The sequence below is a fragment of the Trichomycterus rosablanca genome, chromosome 11 (assembly GCF_030014385.1).
Source record: "Trichomycterus rosablanca isolate fTriRos1 chromosome 11, fTriRos1.hap1, whole genome shotgun sequence".
Taxonomy (NCBI): Eukaryota; Metazoa; Chordata; class Actinopteri; order Siluriformes; family Trichomycteridae; genus Trichomycterus; species Trichomycterus rosablanca.
Genome location: NC_085998.1, coordinates 2976715 through 3004697, shown reverse-complemented (window position 1 = coordinate 3004697; position 27983 = coordinate 2976715). Strand labels below are relative to the sequence as shown.

General features: G+C 45.8%; 1 protein-coding gene across 1 annotated transcript; it reads right to left on the bottom strand.

The window, feature by feature from the left end:
- Positions 1–11419: 11419 nt before the first annotated feature.
- On the bottom strand, positions 11420–26018 carry leo1 (LEO1 homolog, Paf1/RNA polymerase II complex component). The gene is made up of 12 exons (XM_063004804.1): positions 25944–26018; positions 22620–22938; positions 22126–22436; positions 21937–22038; positions 21279–21373; positions 20164–20306; positions 19899–20078; positions 15795–15929; positions 15532–15667; positions 13879–14071; positions 13701–13798; positions 11420–11737 (listed from the first exon to the last, which is right to left on the bottom strand). Exons 1-12 carry the CDS (start codon positions 25999–26001, stop codon positions 11468–11470), a joined length of 2040 nt encoding a protein of 679 aa, XP_062860874.1. The 5' UTR covers positions 26002–26018; the 3' UTR covers positions 11420–11467.
- Between the last annotated feature and the right edge of the window lie 1965 nt (positions 26019–27983).

Genomic DNA, 27983 nt, shown 5'->3' with positions numbered 1-27983 from the left:
GAGTTTGGGGTACAGTTTGGGAACAGTTTGGGGATCAGTTTGGGAAACAATTTGCTAAAGAGTTTGGGGAGCAGTTTGGGGAACAGTTGAACCCCAAAAAACATCTTCAGGACAAACTGGATTTCATTGTGACCTAGGCCTTTAGCTAGCACATCAGGGCCTGACTCGACAAACAAACTTAGACCTCCGCTTGTATCCAAAGTAACTTGTGACAGTTGTGGCTGAATACAAAGAACTAGATGTGAACAAACAAGAACAGGTACAAATTCCTACAGAGACACTCTAAAATTCTGTGGAAAGCCTTCCGAGATAAGTGACGGCTGTTATAGTCTTTTATAGTCTGTTAAAGCCTTTACAGTATGTTAAAGTCTAAGTATTGCCCAACTCCATATTAATGTTTACAGTTTTAAAACGGGATGTGGAAAATGTTTACGTCAGGTGTTTATATATTTCTGACCATATAGTCCATGTTCTCAGAGGGGTTTGGTGTTAGAACCTGGGCTGCAGTGTCCTATAAAGGCTGGTGCTTAATAATGAACCATGTTTCTGTGAGGAATGTTATAGTGGAAATTAAAAGAACTTAATTGTGTGTAAACGTGGACGGATGCCCCGCAGTCCCAGCACGTTCCCATTAAACTCAAGCTGTTCTGTTGTTCCCAGTCCAGTTCATTTAGGTTCTGATCGCTGGTCGATAAGCTGTATTGATCTGAGCTCACGCTGCATGATGGAGAGAGCAGGAACAGGTAATGGGAACTCTGTGTACTGAGAACATGCTGTGGTGCTTCACATGAGGACTGTGATTGATATGGCACACTTCAGATCATGAAAGGATCGGGACACTCCTGTTAATGTTTTAATTCATGTGATTCAGGCACAGCAACCTCTAACAGGTGAAATAAATCAATCATATATAAGGGAAATTACGTGCTTACGAGTTTGCAGCAACAGTTTAGGGAAGGCCCCCCTGTTCCAGCATGATTGTGCACAAAGCGAGTCCTAAATTTAACCATACTGAAGAGATTTGGAATGAACTGGAACCTCAACTGAGGCTTTTTTGACCAATACAAATGCTCTTTGACTGAATGGGCACAAATTCCTACAGACATACTCCAAAGTCTTGTAAAAAAAAACCACTCAGAAGAGCGGCTGTTGTTCTAGCTGGAAAGATAACATAGAAGTTACTCTATTTTAATACTGTTTGTTTTAGAATTGCTCATTGTCAGGTGTCCAAATACTTTTGGCCATATAGTGTAGCTCCCTCACACTGTGCTTTGCCATTTTTCCATGTTTCAATGACTTCCAAATGTGTCCTTGCTCTTATATTTCTTATGTTATTATAGTTCGTTTTCCTGTTTGTTTGTTAGCGTTTAGCATTAGCATAGCGTTAGCTTAGTGTGTAGAATAGTCGCTGTAGAGTTCTTGTTAGCGTTAGCGATTAGCACAGCATAGTTCCATCTTATTTTCTATTATTTTCTAGTGTTTATTTTTTTTATTCATTATGTGTAAATTGTAGCATTATATTAGTAGTTTGCAGGATTAGATTCGATTAGCTTAGCATTAGCATAGCCTTTATTTTGGACATAGACAGACTTGTAGTTAGCTTTAGCTCTCCAACAGTGTTACTATAAGTTTTAGGCAGCTCTGGTGGTGTTTTTTGTATTTATTATGTGTGTGTGTTTGTGTATATTATCCCCTTGTGTATTCTTTCTTTTCTGACTTTTATTTTTAAACTTATTCATTTATCATTTATTGTTATTATTATTAAATCTTCTCTGGGTGTGGGAGTAAATTGTGTTGTGTGTTTTTCTTAATGTTTAAATTAATTAAACCATAATGCTTGGACTGGTCAACTACAATATGATACATTTGGCTGATCAGAATAGCAGTAGGTCCAGAGCCTACCTGGAAACCCTGGAACAAGGCACTTATACATCTTAGACCATCACTACCATTCAGAGCAGCCACTTCATGCCATGTTTTTGGGCAGTGGGATAAAATCAAGTACCTGAGATGTGAGAACATGTAACTTCTTACCAGGGGCAAGGATCGAACCCAGGTTCCCAGGACCCTAATGCTGTGCAGAACCAACCCTACCTGCTGTTCCTCTGTGCTGGCCCTGTTTGAAGATGAGAAGGTATAAACAGATAGTGTGGTGTGTGTTTTGGATGGAGGTGATTGTAGATGTTCTCTCTGAATCGTCCTGCTGTGTGAGAGGAAACTGTGGGACGCCGAGATCACGGACATCAGATAAACACACGTCGTACTGAGAGGAGACTCCTGCACTCCTCAGGACCTGGTGTGTGTGTGTGTGTGTGTGTGTGTGTGTGTGAGTGAGAGTGTTCATTACGAGTGTCTTGTGTTTGGTATGTGTGTATTTGTTTGTAAAAGGTGTGTGTTTAGTGTCTGTGTGTCTGTGTGTGTTAAAAAAGTGTATGTGTGTAGGTGTGCTTGTATATGTTTGTGTGTAAATGCGTATGTGTGTGCTTTTGTATGGATGCATGTGTATGTTTTTTGTACATATACTGTATGTGTGTATATGTGTATGTGTTTATTTGTGCATGTGAGAGTGCGTGTATATGTCTGTGTGTGTATGTGTGTATACGTGTATGTGTCTGTATGTGTGTTTATGTGTGTTTATGTGTCTGTATGTGTTTGTGTGTGTATATGTGTGTTTATATGTGTCTGTATGTGTGTTTATGTGTGTCTGTATGTGTTTGTGTGTGTATATGTGTGTTTATATGTGTCTGTGCATGTGAGACTGTGTGTGTGTGTATGTCTGTGTGTATACAGTATATGTGTATCTGTGTATATGTGTGTCTGCATGTGTGTGTGTATGTGTATATACAGTATGTACAGTATATGTGTGTCTGCGTGTGTGTGTGTTTGGCTGTTTTCCCAGCTGTAACCCGGTGCTGGATCACACTGTGTTGTGTTCTGATCCCGGCTGAACTTCACTGTTTGAATCCCAGTTTGTTTTTTTTGTTTGTCACACTTTACCACCATCATGATGAACTACATGGCCAAAAGTATGTGGACATGCTGCCATTGTTAAACATATCATTGCAAATCAACGGCTATTAAGCTGCTGATGAAGCTGCTGGTTCAGGATTTTACAGACTGTCAGGTCTCGCCTTTAAAATTTCTTGATCTGATTCTGCTTCAGTAACAAGACCTTATTTCATTTAATAATATACTTTTATAGTTCGATCAAAGTTCACATTTAGACCATGTCAGCAATTAGCTTCCAGGAATCGGACGGCCTTAACTGATCATTAGATGGCTGATAAGTGTGTGTGTGACTTGTCAAGCTGATTACCCGCCAATACACACACACACACACACACACACATACACACACACACACAGTACAATGGAACGTTGTTGTTCACCTTCACCTGTGAACCCACAAGTGCGTCATTCGTCACCTGTAAAATTTTACGTCGATTTACGATGGTATTTTGACTCTTTTATTACCCACAGTACACTGCGGCACCAAAAGTATGTGGACACCCATGCATTTGAGCTTCTTAAACATTATCTGTAGTTCAAGCCACACTAGATCTTTTGTTGGTCCTCTACCATCAATGAGTCTTGGCAGCCCAACGACCCATTGGCGGTTCGTCCCTTAACCCTCCTCAGATAACTGTCAGTGGGTGTCTGTGACACCCCTTTCTGTTTCGGAGATACTTTAACCCAGTCGTATGTCCACAACGATTTGGTCCCACAGTTCTTTATGCTGATCAGATCTGTTGCATTTGACTCAAGAACTACAAGGAACCTCCATCAGATAAACATCTAATAGATCCCTCACCCTCACATGCACCCTTCATTCATTAATTCATTAATTCACTGTCTGTTTTACCACGGCTTTATCCTGGTCAGGGCCGCGGTGGGTCTGATTCATTGGGTGAAAGGCAGGAAACACCTCAGACAGATTGCCAGTCCACCCAATTCTACTTGGGACAATTTTTGTAGCTTCTATTAGGCTGACTGGGGTATCAAAACCAGGACCTTCTTGCTGTAGGGCAACAGCTCTATCCACTGTGCCACCATTCCACCTGGCTAAAAATAAAAATTAAGAGGGGTGTCCACATTTTTTTCGCCATAAAGTGTTCTGGTGCAATAAAATAATCTTCTTTTCAATAGAAATCAAAATAAATATTTCAGTTGTTTGTTTATAATGATGCAGACTTGACCAGTTATTAAGCAGACCAATGACCGTCTGCTCCTAATCATATTTCTGATCTTAAGTATATGGACAGCCTGATTTTCCTCAGTCTGTCTCCACCGTCCTCATCCACTTTGCATCTCTGTCTGTCGTTCCTCGTTCCACCTCCGTCTGTAATCGATTTCTCGTTAGCCCCGTTACAGAAGAGGCGGTAGTCATGGAGACGGTCCAGCTGGCCCCGAGTGGCTGCTGATTCAGCGCTACACATGGTTGGAGCGGTCCTGTTTACCACCGCCGCTTCTAAGAACCATTCAGCAAAACAGTTTAACCTCACGTCAGAGTTCAGAGACGTTCTCCACTGCAAGGTCCAGCAGCTGGGACGAAGAGCAAAAGTATTGGGACGCTCCTCTTGATCACGGAATTCTGTGTCTGTGCCTATTTAGTTAAAAGAGCTGTTAAATGGGGCTGAGGTCAGGGCTCTGTGCAGGACGCTGGGGTTTATAGAGCTCGCTTTATGCACAGGCTGGAACATGCTAAGAAAGGGCCTTCCCTAAACTGTTGCTGAAAAGTTGGAAGCAAATCATTTTCTTTATTTATTTAATTGATTTATTGCACCTCTTAGCAACTATTGTAGTTGAACCACACGAATTCAGTAATTAAAAGGGGTGTCCAAATACTTTTGTGCATATAGCGCTTGTAGGTGCAGACGTTTGCACATTCTGTATGTCCGGCTAGCATAAATATAAGGCGTAATTTTAGCATCACGTGTGTAACTGTAGCTCTCCTCAGTGTTTCATTAAAGATGAGCCGCGCTTCAGCAGATCAGTAACGCGCTGAGCTCAGCACTGCACGGAACGTTAGCGATAACTCGCTTCACCTACAGTTCAGCTCGGTTTAGTTCTGATGAGTCGTGTGAGTTCAGCAGCTGAGTCAGGAGATTGGGCGTGGCGCCCGCCGGAGACAAGGAGCTCTTCACCTTTCTCACAGTGGAAACCTGACGCTATCACCCACCGGTTCATTCCTTTTCATTTCCACCCTGCCCACGTCAGCTGGAGGCGCGAGGGAAGGCTCTCGGGTGGCGCAGCGGTAAATCACTTATGATCTTACGGCTGTCTGATAGGAATTCCTCATCACGGCGGCGATGAGGCATCTGCTGCACGGGGACGATGAATGTTGGAGAGCGGTGCGTGACTCTTTGATGTGCAGGTTTCTCATTGTGTAATAGAGTTTCAGGTCGCATATCTTGATGCAGCGGCGGACTGTGTTAAGTGACAACGGATTTCTGAAGTACTCCTGGACCCATGTAGCTATATTTATCACAGCAGGATGATGAGAACTTAAAGGTCATGCACCTTCAACAGAGTTTCTGTTCTTGCCCTACACGGAGTCCCTTAAATCCTTTCACAATATTATGTACAGTAGATGGTGAAAGACCTCAATCTTGTGTAGAAAAATGTTCTTTCTGAACTGATTGAGAATTCTCTGTTGAAGTTTGGAACACAGTGGTGATCCTTTGGTGGATCTTTTTATACCCGATCATGATTCCCTCACTGGTTACCAACTCACCTGCTCACTGTGGAACGTTTAAACACTCTTATTTTGTCCCACTCCCAACTCTTTTGGAGTGTGTTGCACGTTTCAAATTGTAAATGTGTTTATATTTACAAAATACAAATGGGTGCTGAATACCACCTCATGGTGTTCCTCCTGATACTCTGCCCCCGTTCCCCACTATTCCAAAATATGCAGAAGGTGGATTGAATGCAGCTCATTGCCCAAAAGTGTAAGAAAGTGAAAGAGACGTGAGAAGTTTGGGTACGCTCACTAAACACACAGCTCAGTCGTGGGAAAATCTATAGACGCCTCGGAGCTTCTCTCATGTTACAGAATCACACACCATCACCTTTACCCTCAATAACAGCACCCAGGGTACCGCTGACCCCAGCTAGGGGTCACTCTGCTCTACCTACACGTACAGACTTTCACGCAGGTGAGTGGACGAGCTCTGAGGACCTCAGGATCCTCCAGAACTCTGTCCACTAGTTTATCCTGGTCGCTGTGGGTCCAGCAGCCTGGACAGGGTGCCAATCCATTTCAGGGATTCAGCCTCTTGAGCGGTGAGCTCTACACAGAGCCCTGGTGAACACTTAACCAAACTCAACCCTGTGGGGATGAATTCAACCTGGTTTGCAAGCCAGGCCTTCTTTTCTGTTCCAACATCAGCAACTCTATTTACTAAATGGGCACAAATTCCCACAGACACAATCCAAAGTCTCCAAAGTAGGAAGGCTTCCCCAGAAGAGTGGCTGATATTAAAGCTACAAAGGAAGCTCATGCTTATATAGTGTATAAACCCAAAACCCTTATATATATTATATATACTGTATATATTACATATTCAACTCTGGATCATTTGCTGTCTGGAACACACAGTCAATCAGCGCCGAACACACACACACACACACAGTTCCATGACCCCATTATTGCATAACATCTCACATCTTGTCTGTGCTGTTACTTAATCAGCGTTTGTCCATCAGAGGGGGGGAGGGGGGACAACCAAAAACAAGAACCGGTTCAAACTAGAGCACGAACCTCAAGGTTTAAGGTCTTTCCTACCAACACCACTGATGCTGTTATTTAATAAGGACTAAAGGTTTGGATTAAGATTATTACTAAGTCTGATACAGGTTTGCTTTTATTTTGGTTGTTTTGAACACTTTCTGATGTGGATTTTATTTTGAATTAATATAATTTTAAATTGATATCATTTTTAATAGATATATAATAGATAACTTTATAATTTACAATATAATTGACTGCAAAACTTTTTGGAAACATCTGTACAAGCTGTGCATACCTGGATTTAGGCAGTTTATCCCTTTATTCATGGCAGCTCCTCCCAAGTTCTCTCAGGTTGGATAACAAGAATCTCTGAACTGCCATCAGGTCTCTCCACAGTGGTTTGATAGGGTTTAAGTCTGGGCTTTGGATTGTCCCCAAAGCCCTTTCAGTGTTGTTTTGGCTGTATGCTTTGGGTCACTGAAGTGTTAAAGGGTGAGCTCTCGCCCCAGTCTGATATTGGGCACGCTCCGGCTCCTTCGTCAAAGATGCAAATGTATTTTGCTGCATTCATTTGTCTCTCTATTTCTACTAGCTTTCCTGAGAAGCACTACCACAGCAAGATGCTGTCACCACCACGTTTTACAGTAGGGATGGTATCAGCCAGGTACCTTCTCACCAGACCAGAGAATCTTTACATGCTGTCATTTTTTTTTCTCAAAAGTTCAGATGAAATTTGTGGGTATACAATTACTGACTGTAGGTCACTTGTGTCTCTGTATGCTTTTTAATCCTCTGCACCTCAGTCAAAAGTGACCCCTGAGGACCCCTAGTGACCTGATGATGTTGGGATGATGGAATGTTCATGACACTAACTTGGTAATTTGTGCATGTATGAATGTAGCATGTACAGCAGCGTTGTTGGGATTTTTTAATTCCAGTTAATTTTTTTGGTTGGAGCACAATTCCTCCCCTTAGCAGTTGACGTGTTTACATACCTACACTCATACCAGTGCAACACACACAACCATGCAGTTCCTCCACTTCTGTACGGGTGTCTCTGGCTACTAACCAGGGTCCTTAGACAGCCTTTTTAAAGTCCGGTCTTTTCCCACACAGCAGACTAGTGGCTGATTGTGTCTGCTTGGGGGTGCCCAGCTGACCGGTAGCAGAGCTGAGATTCAAACACAGAGAGTTTGTGCTAGTAGAATGTCCTGATTACATTTTAATTGGAATTTTATTATGAGTTTTATCTCTTTTTTATGTCATCTATTATTTTCTTAGTTTTACTTTTACTTGTCTTTTTGTTTTTCTTGCTTCAGTTCCTCTGCGTTTCTCTCTGCAGTTTTAGTGTTTTAGGGGGTTTCCTAACTCATATTCATGCTGCAGTCAGCTTGTCTTGCTCTCTCTCTAACACACACACACACACACACACACACACACACACACACACACACACACACACACACACACTCTCTCTCTGCAGTGTAGTTATGTAACAGTGTGTATGATGGCAGTGCTGCACTCACGGTGGGCCACGGGACGCTACAGACAGACTGCAGCATTTTTCTGCTTTCATCCTTCCCCCCCATCTCACTCCCGTCCCTCGCCGCCTCACTTACTTCATGAATCAGCTATAAATCTATGAAACCTATCAAATCTATGTTTTATTTACTTTGCAGCATGACACTGCGGGTAAAGTGGGTGTGGATGCCGCACAGCTCGAGAGTTCACGGGACCTGGGTTCAAACCTGGTCAGCCAGTCTTGCCTTGCATCCAGTTTGTTGACTGGCATTATATTCACTGTGACCCTGACCAAGCTGGGCTTAGTGAAAAAGAGTGAATGCTTGGTTCCTTTCTACTACTTTCATTATGGGGCGCCACAGCTGATCCTGTAGTGTGAAAAGTGTTGTGATCAGGTTGTGACTGGCAGTGAGTGCCAATGAGAGCCAATGAGAATGCAAGATACGGAGTGATGAGAAACCAGGGGAAGAGTTTATAAACGTGTGTGGGACAGGAGTGTAATATAGTTCCTATCAGGATACATCGGCACACACAAGCTTTACAGTATTTGTGACCTTATCGTCCACGCCAACCATTACGCCTACGTTTTCATTACAAAAATACTGGATCGCTCGCTTCTTGCTGATGTCCAGTCTTGCACGTGGTATCAATAAACCCCTCGTAGTAAGCCGCTCAGGTGGCGCAGCGGTAAAGTACGCTAGCGTACCAGAGTTGGGGTTTTGAATACATCGTATCGAATCTCAGCTCTGCCTCTCCGACTGGGCTAGGCCGCAGTATGAACGATTGGCTGTTGTTCAGGGTTGGGGGTAAAAAGTCGGATCATAGGTCCTCATAACTGGTGCAACTGCGGCCCCTGCTGGCTGACTGATGGAGCCTGCACAGGGCTGAGGAATAATGCTGATGGTGGTGTGGCCCTCCGTACACAGTGCCCGTCAGTGTATGAACTCGACTCGTGCAGGTGAAAAATGCAGTCTGTACTGACTGTACGTGCCGGATGGGGCGCATGTCAGTTGAGAGGCATTGAAGGGTCGACTCGGACGCAATCAGGGTAATTGGACACGACTAGACTGGGAGATAAAAATTGGGGGAAAAAAAAATAAAAATAAACCCCTCGTAGCTTCTCGGGTGTGTTTTTGTGACTAAACGTAGACCAAACTGACTCGTCTGAGATTCCTCCTGGTGATAGATGGTGTAGTCTGTGACCCCCTATCGCCGATCAGTCGTGTGGGGTGAAAATCACGACTTAAAAGACTCCGAGAGATCGAGTCGTGTAGTGTGAATCTTGCCTGTAAGACACTGTGGCAAGAAAGAAGCTGTTTTTAAAAATAAAAATGCAAGGTAACGTGTAAATAAAACTGGGAAAAATATATTTTATGCTTCTTGTAAGACAACAAAAGTGACTTTTAAAGGGGTGTGAAGATTTTCTACAGGCGCTGCAGTTCTAATTCACGTTAAAACACCTTTTTAAAACCCTGTGCTGATCTTCCTTTATCTTTATGACCGATTTTAACATGGTGCTGAGGACGGAAATGTCACTGGCATAGAGCGTCGCCCTATAAACCCCCCGGCTCTAATAACACCCCGCTTACGTCTCAAATGAAGGCCATAGTGCATACACACCTACGTGATGACCGACCACGGGGCTTTTGCATCCATTCGTCATCAGATCACAGTTTCTGGGGTACGGCTCGACTTGCAATCCATCTCAGGGGATCAGGCACAGACCAGCTTACTTACTCAAAGCAGAACAGCCAATGCACCTACTGGAATGTTTTGTGGGTAAAACCGGTAGAGCAAACAGCCAAGCATAATAAAGTCACGTAATATCCAGAGATAGACCCTGGCAGTGGAAGAGGTCGTCTGGAAGGCCTGGGATGTTCAGCATGTTTTGGGCTTCCAGGTTCCAGGAAAAGTGTGCAACAGTTTAGGGAATGCCCTTCCCCTGTACACAGAACAAACTGGAGTTTGACTGGACTACGCAGAGCCCTGACCAAGGCCCCCTCTAGCTCCTTAGGGATGAATTGGAATACCTCTAGTCATAAGAACTCATAAGAACCAATGTACGCCAGCCAACTCATGCCTGGTTCACACTACACGATTTCTGCCCTGATTTACACTCGGCGACTGGTCGGCGCTAGATTTGCCGGCTCGGGAGCAACTGGGTGTTCACTCAGCGATCGAAACTCGGCTCTCAATCGGTATGTGTGAACTACCCAACGACTCGATCCGAGCGACCGAAGCGAGATTTCTAGCATGTCAGATATCTCAATCCGAGTCGCACAACTGGCAACGAGTGCGGTGTCGAACAGCCAATGAGAACGCAGGATACGGTGTGAGGGGAAACGCAGGGGATGAGTGTAAACAGGTGGTACAGGGGCGTAATATAGTTTATATCAGAATACATCAGCACACACGCAAGTTTTACAGTATTTCCGACCTTATCGTTCTCTACAAAACACCAACGCTGCATTGCAAAAAATATTAATTAACCTCCAACTCACTATAGAACAATCCATGCTGCTCGTGTTGCCAAATCCACTCAGATTCATTTATTTTTTCTACTTGATTTTACGCTGCACATCAGCGCACAAACTTTGATCGCTCGCTACCTGTTGACGTGTACTTTTGGACGTGGTATCATTAAACCCCTCGTCACTTGTCGCGTTTGTTTTCGTGACAGAACGTAGTTTGGGAGACCAGAGAAGCTCGCCTGTGATTCCAGTTGGTGATGGATGGTGTAGTGTGTGACCCCCTATCACCCATCAGTCGTGTAGTGTGAAATACACACCCACTTGAAAGACTCCCGAGTGCAAGAGATCCAGTCGTGTAGTGAGAACTTGGCATCACTCACACTTAAAGCAGCCAACTCACCTGCTGCATGTTTTGAAACAGTGTAAAAAAAAAAGAAACGAAACATGTAAAGGAAGCTCACACAAACACAAGAGAACATGCAAAACTCCTGGCAGACTGATCTGAAACAAGAACCAAACCCAAGAACACAATAACCACGTTGCTACACCTACACTACCTGTGCCACCTGCCCTCTTGTTGTAGTGTCTGTATTCCACTACACTGTGTGTGTGTGTGTGTGTGTGTGTGTGTGTGTGTGGACAAAAAACACAGGGGTCACTTGAGGTCACTTTATTCTCACTGAAATAGCCGTATAAAATATACCCCCCCCCCCCCGGCTTCTAATGATAAAAAACAAACACATCACTCTTCATCCTGCTCCTCCTCATGTTCCTCCTGCTCCTCATGTTCCTCCTGCTCCTCATGTTCCTCCTGCTCCTCATGTTCCTCATGTTTCTCCTGCTCCTCATGTTTCTCCTGCTCCTTGTGCTCCTCCTGCTCCTCCTGCTCCTCCCGTCCGTCCTCATCGTCCTCATCCTCGTCGTCACTGATAACGTACTTCTTGGCTTTCTTGGAGGACGTGTCTTCATCGTCCCCGTCCTCCGCCTTCCTCTTCCCAGAGTTCTCTCCCTCCTGGAACACCAGAACACACGCAGTGAATTACCCACAATTCCTGATGAGTGGGATATGAGACGGTCAGTATAAAACTGGTCAGTGTGAGTATGAAGCTGGTCAGTGTTAGTATGAAACCGGTTGGTCAGGGTGAGTGTGAAACCGCTTGGTCAGTGTGTCAGTATGAAGCTGGTCAGTGTGAGTATGAAGCCGGTTGGTCAGTGTGAGTATGAAGCCGGTCAGTATCGGTGGGTCAGTATGAAACCGCTTGGTCAGTGTGAGTATGAAGTCGGTCAGTGTGTCAGTATGATGCCAGCTGGTCAGTGTGTCAGTATGATGCCAGCTGGTCAGTGTGTCAGTATGAAGCCAGCTGGTCAGTGTGTCAGTATGATGCCGGCTGGTCAGTGTGTCAGTATGATGCCGGCTGGTCAGTGTGTCAGTATGATGCCAGCTGGTCAGTGTGTCAGTATGATGCCGGCTGGTCAGTGTGTCAGTATGATGCCGGCTGGTCAGTGTGTCAGTATGAAGCCAGCTGGTCAGTGTGTCAGTATGATGCCAGCTGGTCAGTGTGTCAGTATGATGCCAGCTGGTCAGTGTGTCAGTATGAAGCCAGCTGGTCAGTGTGTCAGTATGATGCCGGCTGGTCAGTGTGTCAGTATGATGCCGGCTGGTCAGTGTGTCAGTATGATGCCAGCTGGTCAGTGTGTCAGTATGATGCCGGCTGGTCAGTGTGTCAGTATGATGCCGGCTGGTCAGTGTGTCAGTATGAAGCCAGCTGGTCAGTGTGTCAGTATGATGCCAGCTGGTCAGTGTGTCAGTATGATGCCGGCTGGTCAGTGTGTCAGTATGATGCCAGCTGGTCAGTGTGTCAGTATGATGCTGGTTGGTGTCGGTATGAAGCCGGCTGGTCAGTGTGTCAGTATGATGCCGGCTGGTCAGTGTGTCAGTATGATGCCGGCTGGTCAGTGTGTCAGTATGAAGCAGGCTGGTCAGTGTGTCAGTATGAAGCAGGCTGGTCAGTGTCAGTATGAAGCCGGCTGGTCAGTGTGTCAGTATGAAGCCAGCTGGTCAGTGTGTCAGTATGAAGCCGGCTGGTCAGTGTGTCAGTATGATGCTGGTTGGTGTCGGTATGAAGCCGGCTGGTCAGTGTGTCGGTATGAAGCCGGCTGGTCAGTGTGTCGGTATGAAGCCGGCTGGTCAGTGTGAGTTTGAAGCCGGCTGGTCAGTGTGTCAGTATGATGCCGGCTGGTCAGTGTGTCAGTATGATGCCGGCTGGTCAGTGTGTCAGTATGAAGCCGGCTGGTCAGTGTGTCAGTATGAAGCCGGCTGGTCAGTGTGTCAGTATGATGCCGGTTGGTGTCGGTATGAAGCCGGCTGGTCAGTGTCAGTATGAAGCCAGCTGGTCAGTGTGTCAGTATGATGCCGGTTGGTGTCAGTATGAAGCCGGCTGGTCAGTGTGTCAGTATGATGCCGGTTGGTGTCGGTATGAAGCCGGCTGGTCAGTGTCAGTATGAAGCCAGCTGGTCAGTGTGTCAGTATGAAGCCAGCTGGTCAGTGTGTCAGTATGAAGTCGGCTGGTCAGTGTGTCAGTATGATGCCGGTTGGTGTCGGTATGAAGCCGGCTGGTCAGTGTCAGTATGAAGCCGGCTGGTCAGTGTGTCAGTATGATGCCGGTTGGTGTCGGTATGAAGCCGGCTGGTCAGTGTCAGTATGAAGCCGGCTGGTCAGTGTGTCAGTATGATGCCGGTTGGTGTCGGTATGAAGCCGGCTGGTCAGTGTCAGTATGAAGCCGGCTGGTCAGTGTGTCAGTATGATGCCGGTTGGTGTCGGTATGAAGCCGGCTGGTCAGTGTGTCAGTATGATGCCGGCTGGTCAGTGTGAGTTTGAAGCTGGGATGCAGAATGCAGTTCACACACAGTCATACTGAACATGGTGAAGCGGCGCCACCTGCTGGTCACACACACTTGCATGCACATTCACTCACCTCATCACTGTCCAGTTTCTTAGCCTTCATCAGGCGCTGAGCTTTATCCTCATCAGAGCCTTCATCACTGTCTGATGAGTAGATCCTCGCTCTCTCCTCTGAAACACACACACATTAATCACACCCTGCCACTCTCGTCAGGTTCTGGACGCGTCTGTCTAACGCGCCGATGGTTTACCTCGTAGTCCTCCTCCTCCTTTGAACTTGTTCTTTATAGCAGACAGGCTGACGCCCTCGTCTCCTTCCTCATCATCATCGTAGCGATCGGGCTCCAGGTATCCGGCGCTCAGACCTCGCTGGTGCTGCTTCTCTCTCACGCGCCTCTGCTGGGACTCGCGCCGGATAGACGCCCGCAGTCGCTCCTCCTCTTTCTGTACGGGGGAGGAAGACGCGGATTATTTAGACGCTCTTACTAAGCTAACACAGTCGGTTTGAAGGACCTGAGGCGGTACAACCCGCTAGTACGCCAGCTAACGTCTCCATCCGTGTACCGAAAACGCTTCAACTCTCCCTGACGAGCCCCAATTTACAAATAAACGACACTCGTGCACCTTCATACAGATTAAACATCAGTGAGAATTTATTTACATTTGAAAAGAACTCCACATTTATTCGTACGCCGTTTGTAGTTTTCTGTGAGAAGAGTCGTGCCGCACTGAATGCTGGGATCGCCCGACCTCAGTGCTGAGGAGGTAGGGCTGCAACTATCGATTATTTTTGTAATCGAGTATTCTATCGATTATTCCAGCGATTAATCGAGTAATCGGATAAGAAATACTTTTGCTTGTGTACAGGACAGTTTAAAGAGAAGATTTTTGAAATGCAAAAACAAAAAAAAAATCAAATAACTTTTGAAATGTATACAGGCACCTAAAACTAAGGCAAAAATAATAATAAACAATAATACATGAACATCGCCTCGAATTTGTGCAACTTTTAGAACTAAAAGTTTCAGCTACAGCTCACGCAGAACATAACGCTTCAATATTTAGTTTGGAGGCTTTGTGGCGTTTGTAGGAGGTTCCGTCAGGATCGTATCTCCTAGCTGAGGTAGATCTGGCGTTTGTGTGTGTGCGTGTACGTGTGTGTTTGTCTAAACCTTCAGGAAAGCCTGTGGGGTTTGTAATGAAGAAAAGTCTCAACACGACGCTCCGATGGTGTGGATGTTGTTCTGAGTTTTCGTTTTTTCCAGCTTAAAATCATCTAAAACTTTCTTTCGTTTCCTTGGTCTCGATATTTTCTTTCTCTCCATTTCCGCGCCATCAAATCTCGGCTGTGTCTCAAATCGCACTTTCATACTGAACAGTACGCGGGAGCGGCGAGCGTGTCAAAATACGGAGTATTCATTAAACCGTACGCGAAAAGTACCCCGGATTAAGTCCCATTAAGTTCTGTTTGAGTGTGAGATTTGGGATGCAGCCCTCGGCTTCTTCACGTCACCTGCCCACAGCGTGAACGCGTCGTGCACAAGTGCGGAACACTGTGAGCTGTATATAGTTGTATGGATTAAACAATGCCTCGATGCGAAAAATTTGAATCGATGATTTTGAGTAATCGTTTCAGCCCTATGAGGAGGCGTCCGACGCTCCCTCGTCATTCAGTCAGATCATCACTCAGAAATAAGGTGCCTCAGTAGGAGCATTTTAAGGGAGCTAAGAATTTAGTCACGCCCTCTACTCAGGAGTGTAGGATGATGGGTAATGTGTCTGCGTATAGAGATCAAAGGTTTTTGGACAGACCCAATCATGGTACAAATGGTAATTATGTCCACATTTTTGGAGGGTGGTCCTAATGTTGTGCGTTTGCGTGTGTGTGTGTGTGTGTGTGAGACCTTGATCATTTCGTTCCTCTGGGACTCCGGGTCTCGACCGGCCATCGGCAGGATTCTGATCTTCTGTGTCTTTGAGCATCGGTCGGCCAGAGAGAGGGTCATCTTCCTGTGGGTGGCGCTGTCTGTCGAGTGGGGTCTACACACACACACACACACACACACACACTCACGAGTCAGACAGTCTTCCCTAATTCTAAAATGACATAAAAATACGCTCGAATGATCCAGCAGTCTAAAGTGTGTGTGTGTGTGTGTGTGTGTACCTGAAAGTGAGTTTGGTTTTGAACACAGCCTGCCCCTGCAGTCCTGTACCCTGTCTGATGAAGAGGTGATTGTGATCTCCCTGTAGAGGAGCTTTGTAGACGTCAAACACCTCGTTACCCAGGTGCAGCGACATGCTAATTAACAAGAGAGAAGAAAAAGGTATATCATTTTAGTAAACACAATCAGAATGAGATTACAGATCGTAGCATCGCTTCGTTTCCTGCATTTTCACAATGAGCACATTTAGGGCTGTCGTTAATTAATCAAAAAATTCATCAAGATTTTAAAATTGTAATCAAACTATTTATTGAGCTGTTCCATGTAAATATGTGTGTCTGTGGTAATTTGCGTTCCTTAAAAGTGCATGAAGCAGAACGCTGATTAACAGAAAAAAATAAACACAGCCGGAGACTGTGTCATTTCTGACATCTTCCCTACACACTCGCTCCCTGCGCCCTATAGTGCACTTAACATTCTTAAAGGGCCAGACAATATATTTGTAATTCACATTACACGACAACTGAGATGTTAATAAACAACAAACTTTTTTTTTTAGAATAGTTCTTTTTTTAAGGAAAAACACTACTTGTGTGAATTAGGGCAGGAAAATTAGGGTGAAAAGGGCAGGAAAAACTACGGCAGACACAAAAGTCGGAACAGGGGAAGCGGCGTAGCGTTATTATTACTTATTGCTCCGTCTTCTTAACACTTGTGCTTGATTTACACTGAATATATAAAGCAAATATACACGTCAGCGCTTGTGTGTTTATTTCCAGTTGAACTGATAAAAAAATTTTGATTTTAGAAAATTAAAATACAAGCCATTTTTCAATTTCTGTTTGTTTGTTAAACTTTCTAAAAATAATTTAGATTGAGTAATTTTATCATAATTTTATGAATGTTTTTATTGGTAAACATGTTCTTGCAATAAAAAATTTGCATAACTGTTCAAATTAATCTTGATTAATTGTAATCACGTGACAGCCCTAAGCACATTATAACATACTGCAAAACCATGTAATAAAGCCACACACACACACACACACACACACACACACACACACACACACACACACACACACATTGTAAACAGTGTAGGATGTAGAATCACGTGTTTTTAATATTATAAGTTTTAACAGGAGGATGAATAATGTGATGCTGGAACAGAGATGAAGACTGAAGGTTCTCCAGCAAATCCTGCTTTCATCTCCTCATACATCACTGATCACTGATCAACATCAAGAATAAAAGATCTGATGGAATTTACTCAGCACACTTCTAATAACGACTAACCACAAACCACAGTTCCAGGTGGCACAGTGGGATAATCCGCTGGTGTGCTCACGGGCTTGAATCTCGACTCTTCTACCGGTCGACTGGGCACGCCCTAGCAGACAAAACTGGCAACCACTCTGCTGGGTGGGAAAGACCAGACTAAGGTGGGGTTACCAACGCTGTGTGAGGACCTCGGTTGCTCAGGGCACCTGTACAGAAAGTGGAGGAGTGCCGAGATCGGGGTGTGGCTTGGATTGGTATGACACGTGCACACGTCGGAGGGAGTGTGTGTCAGGTGAATATACACACTCCCTGGATGCCATCGGGGTCCCCAGCAGCGGATTGGCTACGCTAAATTGGGAGAAAAAGGGGGTTTATTTAAAGACTGTTAACAGTTCTGTAGATATATCTAGATCTTGTTTCAGCTTGACGTGCCATAACGTGCTCACAACTCCTGCAATGCCAAAGACGTAATGCAGGCACAACTCCAGCAATGTAATGTGTGAAACATGAGCACAACACCAGAGACATAAAGTGGGAGCAACTCCTGCAATACCGGAAATGCGACTCAACTGCAGCTCTAAAAACACCAGAGATGCAACTTAACTGCCGCTCCAGCAACTCAAGCGCAGCTCCAGCAACACCAGAGATGCAACTTAACTGCAGCTTCAGCAACACCAGAGATGCAACTTAACTGCAGCTTCAGCAACACCAGAGATGCAACTTAACTGCAGCTTCAGCAACACCAGAGATGCAACTTAACTGCAGGTCCAGCAACTTAAGCTCAGCTCCAAAAAACACCAGAGATGCAACTTAACTGCAGCTTCAGCAACACCAGAGATGCAACTCAAGCACACCTCCAAAAAAACACCAGAGATGCAACTTAACTGCAGGTCCAGCAACTCAAGCGCAGCTCCAAAAAACACCAGAGATGCAACTTAACTGCAGCTCCAGCAACACCAGAGATGCAACTCAAGCACACCTCCAAAAAAACACCAGAGATGCAACTTAACTGCAGGTCCAGCAACTCAAGCACACCTCCAAAAAAACACCAGAGATGCAACTTAACTGCAGCTCCAGCAACACCAGAGATGCAACTCAAGCACACCTCCAAAAAACACCAGAGATGCAACTTAACTGCAGCTCCAGCAACACCAGAGACGCAACTCAAGCTCAGCTCCAAAAAACACCAGAGATGCAACTTAACTGCAGCTCCAGCAACACCAGAGATGCAACTTAACTGCAGCTCCAGCAACACCAGAGATGCAACTTAACTGCAGCTCCAGCAACACCAGAGATGCAACTTAACTGCAGCTCCAGCAACACCAGAGATGCAACTTAACTGCAAGTCCAGCAACTCAAGCTCAGCTCCAAAAAACACCAGAGATGCAACTTAACTGCAGCTCCAGCAACACCAGAGATGCAACTTAACTGCAGCTCCAGCAACTCAAGCTCAGCTCCAAAAAACACCAGAGATGCAACTTAACTGCAGCTCCAGCAACTCAACCGCAGCTCCAGCAACACCAGAGATTCAACTTAACTGCAGCTCCAGCAACACCAGAGATGCAACTTAACTGCAGCTCCAGCAACACCAGAGATGCAACTTAACTGCAGCTCCAGCAACACCAGAGATGCAACTTAACTGCAGCTCCAGCAACACCAGAGATGCAACTTAACTGCAAGTCCAGCAACTCAAGCTCAGCTCCAAAAAACACCAGAGATGCAACTTAACTGCAGCTCCAGCAACACCAGAGATGCAACTTAACTGCAGCTCCAGCAACTCAAGCTCAGCTCCAAAAAACACCAGAGATGCAACTTAACTGCAGCTCCAGCAACTCAAGCGCAGCTCCAGCAACACCAGAGATGCAACTTAACTGCAGCTCCAGCAACACCAGAGACGCAACTCAAGCACACCTCCAAAAAACACCAGAGATACAACTTAACTGCAGCTCCAGCAACTCAAGCGCAGCTCCAGCAACACCAGAGATGCAACTTAACTGCAGCTCCAGCAACACCAGAGACGCAACTCAAGCACACCTCCAAAAAACACCAGAGATGCAACTTAACTGCAGCTCCAGCAACTCAAGCGCAGCTCCAGCAACACCAGAGATGCAACTTAACTGCAGCTCCAGCAACTCAAGCACACCTCCAAAAAACACCAGAGATACAACTTAACTGCAGCTCCAGCAACTCAAGCGCAGCTCCAGCAACACCAGAGATGCAACTTAACTGCAGCTCCAGCAACTCAAGCACACCTCCAAAAAAACACCAGAGATACAACTTAACTGCAGCTCCAGCAACTCAAGCGCAGCTCCAGCAACACCAGAGATTCAACTTAACTGCAGCTCCAGCAACTCAAGCGCAGCTCCAGCAACACCAGAGATTCAACTTAACTGCAGCTCCAGCAACTCAAGCGCAGCTCCAGTAACACCAGAGATGCAACTTAACTGCAGCTCCAGCAACTCAAGCTCAGCTCCAAAAAACACCAGAGATGCAACTTAACTGCAGCTCCAGCAACACCAGAGATGCAACTTAACTGTAACTTCTGCAACTTAACTGCAGCTCCAGCAACACCAAGGATGCAACTTAACTGCAGCTCCAGCAACTCAAGCGCAGCTCCAGCAACACACACCATGAGCGCAAAGCCACAGGTCCAACGTAGGAGCAACTCGAGCAGTCTGAGATGCAACACAAGTGCAATTCAAACAATATAAACAGAGCTTTAATCTCACTGAACTTAATAAACGTAATGCAACTGAGACGGACAGAACTTTAAAAGTGAACAGAACTGAACGTAAACAAAACCACGGGACGTAATCGGAACACACCTGCCGTCAGACCACTTGACGATGCGCGCGTTACTGTCGCGGATGTCGTTTCCCTCTTCGTCGCGGCGAGTGCGCCACCTGATGGTGTTCTCCACTTTCAGCTTCAGCCTGGTTCTGCCTTCCTCATCCAGCATCTCCTCATCCTCGAACTCATCCTCGTAGTACTGTGGATCGAACGGCCTGCGCAGACGGGAGTCAGACGGGAGTCATGAAACGCTGATGAACGGATCACGCGTGGTCCGGCGGCGCCGTTGTTAATACACACCTCGGCTCCACGCTCAGGAAGTTGGGGAGTTTCACGAAGTAGAGGTCGCTGCCCAGATCAGTGCTGACTTTTGGGATCTCCACCTCTATCCGGGTCTCGGGAACCTGCTCCTCCTCCTGATGCTCCATCCCATCCTCGTTATCCTGCAGGTACGCAATCGTTACCGTCAGCAACATTTAAACAGACATGGTTCGAAAGCCCAACACTGAAAAGCTCGAGCTGTCAAGGCCAGATCTTAGCAGTGCTATCAACCTGGCTGGGCACCCAACAGGCACAACTGGAAACGAGGTTCCTCACTGCTAGTAGTGACGTCTGGTCGATACACAGAAAACATAGCATGACTCTCCATGGAGGTCCACTGCTGGCTGGTATAAAGAACCAAACCCTGGTCACATGATCCTTGTAAAATACACTTTGAAATGATCAGGATTGCGACCTGGCCAGGTGCCCATACAGGCATGATTGGCTTTGCCTGTATTTGCTGTACAATGGCGCCCTCTGCTGTCTGGTCGAGGCGCCCACACCAGCTTGTTTACATTTTAGGCATACACTTTTTTAGCAGACGCTTTTGTCCAAAGCGACTTACAGTATTCTGACAGTACACTGTCTAAGCAATTGAGGGTTAGGGGCCTTGCTCAGGGGCCCAACAGTGGCAACCTGGCAGTGGTGAGGCTTGAACCGGCAACCTTCTGATTACAGGAGCAGTACCTTAACCACTAGGCTACAGCTGCCCGACTTTCCGAACGCGACGCAGCTCTTCCCTGAGATTCCATCGCAGGCAGGTGAAAAGATGCGACTGGCTACTGTACTCGTGTCAGGGGGACCGTGATACTCTTAGCCCTCTGTGGACCCCCCCCAAACTGGCGCACTTGCGACTCAGTCTGGTTGAAAACAGGATAGAAACACACATCTGCTCCAACGTGTGCAACCGACTAGTCTGAAGCAGCGATGCCGGACACAGTATGCTCTCTGTATTCCTCCACCACTTATTTAAGGGCGGTTGTAGCCTAGCGGTTAAGGTGCTGAACTAGTAAACAGAAGGTTGCTCGTTCAAACCCCACACTGCTGGGCCCTTCTCTATATACTATATACTTCTCTATAGAGAAACGCTGTACCTGGGGTTGCCCGGGCGTCGGGGGTTTCTCGTTGTCGCTGTCTGATGAGATGTCGTCGGCTTCTCCGAACAGGTCGTCTGCTCCGGATTTCTTACCTGGAAAACATAAGGACTTGTTGGATAATTCTATATGACGTATATACATACAGATTTGAGATCTCGAGCTCTCAAACTGTGCTATCAGCCGGCCGGGCGCTTACACACACACACGATCAAATGTGGGGGCATTGGCTGAAACAGGGTTCCTGTCGCTGGTGTAAGTGCGGCCTCTGCTGGCCAGTAGAGGTACCTGCACTAAGCAGGATCTGTCTCTGGCAGGTGAAAAGAAGCGTGTCTGAAGGGGGGGCAACAGCCTTGGCGCTCCTCTTTTGGTGTTGGGGTGGACATATACAAGTCTACCATGAATTAAAAGCTGCTGGAACTCGGACACAGATGTCCACAGTCAAGCAAGCTTGCTTTTAAAGGCCCCTGCTTTAGAATCAGACGCTTATGGACGTGTTGGTCAGTCACACCTGAGGTCCAGTAGGTTTTAAACTGAAACAAGGTTTTAACAATGAATGCTGATGCAGAACTGCCGCTTTCTGGATGTTTCCTCTCTACACTTTATTATTTATTATGATTTTTATGATGATGGTGATGTGCGTGAGCGCAGCTCTCACCCCCTCGCGCCCCCACGTCGCTGTCCGAGTCCGAATCCGTCACGGCTTTTTTCTTTTTCCGTCCCACGAAGTCGTCCTCGCTGTCGCTGCCTTTAGCCGAGCCTGTAACAACACAAACAAGAGCGTGAACTTCGCGGGACTCGAACTCATAAACACATGATCTGGATCTGATCTGGACCGGGCGCTCACCGGATTTCTGCCCCCTGCCCTCGTCGTCGGACCGATCCCTCTCGTCGTCCGAGTTCTGCCGCTTCTCCTCGTCCTCCGATTGGTCAGAACGGGGGCTGGCGCTCTTCCGGCCTCCCTCCCACTTCTCGTCTCCCGAGTGGCCGTCCGAGCCCTCGGCCCTGGGCGTACCCTCTCCGTCCGAGTGGTCGGAGTGTGGGGTGGCGCTGCCTCGTCCTGACCGGTGGCTACCCGACCGGTGACTACCCGAGTGGTGGCTACCTGAGTGGTGGCTACCTGCTACGGAGGCGGGGCTTCCTGCATCTGACCTGTGACTGAGAAGAGACGGATGTCTGGTGACAAACGAAGCACTCGAGGTCCAGATAATACGTAATACATGTGGTCAAAAGTATTAGGACGCCCTGTCTAATTTTTAATTCATGTGTTTCAACTACAACACTTCCTAACACGTGTAATAATATAGTTCCAGCATGACAGGCACGTTCAGCCCATCCTACCTATGAGCTTCATCGTCGTCCTCATCCTCGTGGTGCCCCTCCGAGCCGCTGTGCTGCTCCGCCTCCGAGTGCTCGCTGGCTCCCGATTGGTTGTCGTTGTTGTGACCGGAACGCTCCGATTGGTTGTCGCTGCCCCGTTCGTCCTCGCTGTCGTCTCCGAACAGCTCTTGGTTGCTCGGCTTTCCGGCGTCCTGGCCGTCTTCGTCGTAGTCATCCTCACGACCCCTCTCGCTGCCGCTCCCGCTTCCAGAGGCGTTACTGGCCGATCTGGGTCTTTCCTGCTCCGAATCAGAGCCAGAACCGGAACCTGAACCCGAGCCTGAGGGAGAGAAATAAAATAAAATCTTGCTTGTTTTGGAGGTTGGGGTCAGAGCGTGCACCAAATACCACCACATTCAGACCCAGTTTTTTCCCAGCTTTAACTACCTCCCAGACCCAGACAAACTGCCCCACACTAGCAGCACTGTACACACACATCTGCCACCAGGTGAGGGACAGTGGGTGACCATATCACACACATACACACACACACGATTTTTCTTATTACTTACGTATAATATAATTACATTTTTATTGTTGTTACTATTTGCACTGGGGAACTTGGAGGCCAAGTCAACACTTCAAACTGGTTCTTGTGCTCCTCAAACCATTCCTGAAGGATTTTAGCTTTGTGGCAGGGAGCATCATCCTGCTGAAAGAGGCCACAGATATCAGGGAAGCGTCTCTATGAGAGGGTGAACATGGTCTGCAGCAATGCTTAGGTAGGTGCTACGTGTCAGGGTAACATCCACATGGATGGCAGGACCCGAGGTTTCCCAGCAGAACGTCGCCCAAAGCATCACACCGCCTCCGCCAACTTGCCTTCTTCCCATAGTGCATCCTGGTGCCGTGTTCACCTGATTCATCAGACCAGGCTGCCTTCTTCTATCTCTCCGTGGTCCAGTTCCCATGCTTTCGTGCCCATGGTTGGTGCTTTCGGTGGTGGACAGGGGTCAGAATGGGCGCCCTGACCGGTCTGCGGCTATGCAGCCCCATACACCACAAACTGTGATGCTCTGTGTATTCTGACACCTTCCTATCAGAACCAGCATGAACTTCTTCAGCAGTTTGAGCTACAGTAGCTCGTCTGCAGCCAGCCTTCGCTCCACACGTGTATCAGTGAGCCTCGGCCGCCCACGACCCTGTCGCCGGTTTACCACTGTTCCTTCCTTGGAGCACTTTTGATAGATACTGACCACTGCAGACCGGGACACACCCCACAAGAGCTGCATATTTGGAGATGCTCTGACCCGGTTGTTGTGTCGAGAAGAATTGTGTCGAGTCACCCATTATACGGCACTCCTGAAGCCAAGAGGATAAAATGCCTGCTCAAGGGTCCAACTGCGACTGCTCGGATGAGTTCTCATCTGAATGTGGCTTCTTTGTTTGTTTTTAACCATTTATGTATTTATTTATTTGAGTTTTATGCCACTTTATACACATGATTGTGTTATATCAGTGTTATGTTTACATACATATTTTTGTTCCTGCCAGGATGTTTACGATTGCTCTTGTGTTTTCTTGATCGAGGGTATCTTTAACAGTTCCAGGTATGTGTAGCTGTTGTCTCTCTTGCGATGGGATGGAAACCTGGAGTACTTCTACTAGATTGGACAGGAACCTGGCATGGTGAAACAAAATCTGGCGTGCCCCTACTAGATGGGACGGGAATCTGGCATGCTGCAACAAACTGTCCAGAACTTATAATGTCCAGGTCTTCTTCAAAGACTGGATTATTAAATAAAGAACTCCTCCAGGCCACCCAAGAAGGACGGGGGTCCCTGCTGAGTCTGGTTCCTCTCAAGGTTGTAATTTTTTAAAGGAATTTTTCCCTGCCACTGTCGCCCCCGGCTTGCTCAACAGGGAAAGGTTGATTCGAGACAATGTTCATTGTAAGAAGCGCTATATAAATGAGTCTGACTTAACTTATCTACCTCACCATTATGTACTCAGTACCATGTACCGACCAACATTTGTCTCTAGTCTTGTCTTACTTATCGTAGGCATTCTTGTATTTATTGTGCTGTTGTTTATCTGCACTGTGTACTGTACTGTCTTGCACTTTTGTTCTGTGTTGCACCCTGGACCTGGAGGAACGTTTCGTTTCAATATGTACTCGTATATAGCTAAAATGACAATAAAAGCTCTCCTGACTCTTGGGTCTATTTGGAGCATTAGATCTAAATATGATTTATCGTGAGCCGTGTTTGATGTCTTTTTTTTTTTTTTTACCCATGATAAATCCCAAACATGATCTTTATGCTGGGAAACTTAGTTTAACTGTTTAGACTTAGTTTAAATGTTTGGTAGGTAGATATCAGTGATTATTAGTGATTCTAGGGATCTGGTGGCCAACCAGGGTGTGATGCCACATTTCCAAGACAGACACTGGAGATTAAACACGTTCTTCAATTGATTACATTTACATTTTCAGCATTTAGCAGGCGCTTTTATCCAAAGCGTCTTACAGTACTGTGACAGTATATTGTCTAAGCAATCGAGGGTTAAGGGCCTTGCTCAAGGGCCCAACAGTAGCAACCTGGCAGCTGTGGGGCTTGAACCAGCAACCTTCCGATCATCAGTCCAGTACCTTAACCACTAGGCTACAACTGCCCTTATGATGGTTATAAAGTTTACTGAAGATTACATTGGTCCTGGGTACGCTGGGTAGCACTGTCGCCTCAGGGCAAGAAGGTCCTGGGTTCGATTCTCAGGTGGACGAGTTTGCATGTTCTCCCAGAGTCCATGAGGCTTTCCTCCGGGTGCTCCGGTTTCCTCCAACAGTTTAAAGACTGGGTGTGTTTGCCCTGTGATGAACTTGCGACCCTGCCATGGTGTTTCCTACCTTTCGCCCAATGATTCTGACCCACCGCGACCCTGAACTAGATAAATTGGGTGGTTAAACAGTCAATTAATGAATGAATGATGGTGATTTTACTGTTACTAGGCAACCGGTGGTCGGCGGAGTGATACATATATTATTGATTAGTGATAAGTTGCTGTTATACGACGCAGCACGACAGAACTATTTTAATAAGCAAATAGTGTAATCAGAACTATTTATTGGCGGTATTTGAGCATTATTAATGTGTAAATAATTATTATTTTGGTGTTTATTGAGATTACCGAGTGTGTAAAGCCTCAAAAGGATTTATAACAGTTCAGATCGAGCATGAAAGCCCACATGGCGCCTCCAAACACACTCCCACTCATCCAACACCTAACTGTAAATATAAAGCACATAAAATCAGAACTAAATGGAGATAAATCAGATATAAAGTTCACCTCTCTGTTCATTATCACTGTCTCCATCACTGCCGAACAGCTCGTCCATGTCCGCCATTTCTACAGCCCTGTAAATACAACAGAGCTTCCGGTTTAACAGCTTCCTCTAATAACATAAAAGTCCCGTCCACAAACTTCACACCGACAATCAAAACAAACTAAAAACATAACGTTTATTGTTATATTTACTACTTATTTATTTATTGTTTTTTTTTTGAGGAAAATGTACTGTTTTCATGGTGTGTCGCACTTTTTAACATGCCCTCAGACGCTTCAGATTAGGTTGCGAGGTAGTGATTTCGGGAAATGTGTTGCACCTCGACCCTGACCACGAAAAAACTGTGGTAAAACATGAAAATGAAATAAAAACAAATAAATAAAACATTGACATACACGAAGAAATACATTTATTAAAAGCAGAGATTGTAAAAAAAAAAAGAACAAGGGAACATTTATCGTTTATTTATAACCGTAGTAAAATGTATTTATAACTGTAGATTATTAAAATTAAGATTAAAATAATGCATTCTCTGGTTTTTTCAGGGCTATTATTGTTATTTAGAACAAACAATGTTAAGTGTAAGTGTACGTTTTTATGTTAGCGTAGATACACAAGTGTTAATAACACACAACATTTACTCACAATTACAACATTCATTTAAATGCATTATTTTCTACCAAAAAACTAAATGTTACTATCTAATAATACTTTACTTATTATGTAGTTATAATCTATTTACTTAGTTATAAAAGTCACAGTTTATATGCAGTTTAGTTTAATCACCACAAGGTGAAGCCAGACTTACCATTATCAGCTCTTCAGAGGGATAATCTAGTGCAGATGTTTGTAATAAAACACTTACATTGATCAACCATAACATTAAAACCACTGTCCATTTTATCAGCTCCACTTACCATATAGAAGCACTTTGTAGTTCTACAATTACTGACTGTAGCCCATCTGTTTCTCTACATGCTTTGTTACCCCCTTTCATGCTGTTCTTCAATGGTCAGGACCCCCACAGGACCCCCACAGAGCAGGTATTATTTAGGTGGTGGATGATTCTCAACACTGCAGTGACACTGACATGGTGGTGGTGTGTTAGTGTGTGTTGTGCTGGTATGAGTGGATCAGACACAGCAGCACTGCTGGAGGTGTCCACTCACTGTCCACTCTATTAGACACTCCTACCTAGTTGGTCCACCTTGTAGATGTAAAGTCAGAGACGATCGCTCATCTATTGCTGCTGTTTGAGTCGCTCATCTTCTAGACCTTCATCAGCGGTCACAGGATGCTGCCCACGGGGCGCTGTTGGCTGGATATTTTTGGTTGGTGGACGATTCTCAGTCTAGCAGTGACAGTGAGGTGTTTAACCCACCACAAGCCTGGCTAGGAAGAAGCGGTCGCTGAAGATGGACAAATGACCTCGTTTATGACTTTCGATCACGTTGCCGTACATTTAATACTGTTAGTTTGGGTGGTTGAGCCATGTAGCAGGCCGAGCTGCCTTTTGCATAGTATTTGCATGAGCTATATTTACATTTCCCTGAGCGATACATAGAAAGAGTCGAGGTCCAACCTGTTTCTCTTCTCAGATCCTGTATGAGGTTGGAAAGAATAAAGTTTGTGACCTTGTTTGATTCAGTGTAATGATTAATAGAAAAAGGATGTGAACGCTCTGATTTAATACACCCAAAAGTATTTGGACACCTGATCAGGAGCTTGTTTGACGTTCCTTTCCAAAAACAAATGGTATTAAAACAGAGCGACCCTCTGTGTGATCGTTTCAGCTAGAGTAACAGCCGCTCTTCTGAGAAGCTTCTCACAAGACTTTGACGTGTGTCTGTGTATGGGAATTTGTGCCCGTTCAGTCATGTATGGCACTTCTGTTGGTTCATGTTCCGGTTCATTCCAGGTCACTGGAGTTTCTTTAAGCTGAGATTTTCTTCATGTCTTTATAGAGCTGCTTTGTGCATAGGGGCATGGTCATGCTGGAACAGGAAAGGGCCTTCCCTAAAGTGATGATGATAAGTCACGGC

Excerpts from the sequence above, each read along its gene's own strand:
- leo1 (XM_063004804.1), bottom strand. The coding sequence starts at position 26,001 with ATGGCGGACATGGACGAGCTGTTCGGCAGTGATGGAGACAGTGATAAT. Across the intron at positions 22,437-22,619 it reads GACGACGATGAAGCTCATAG|TCACAGGTCAGATGCAGGAA; the intron begins GTAGGATGGGCT and ends GTCTCTTCTCAG. Across the intron at positions 15,930-19,898 it reads GTCAAGTGGTCTGACGGCAG|CATGTCGCTGCACCTGGGTA; the intron begins GTGTGTTCCGAT and ends CTTGTTAATTAG.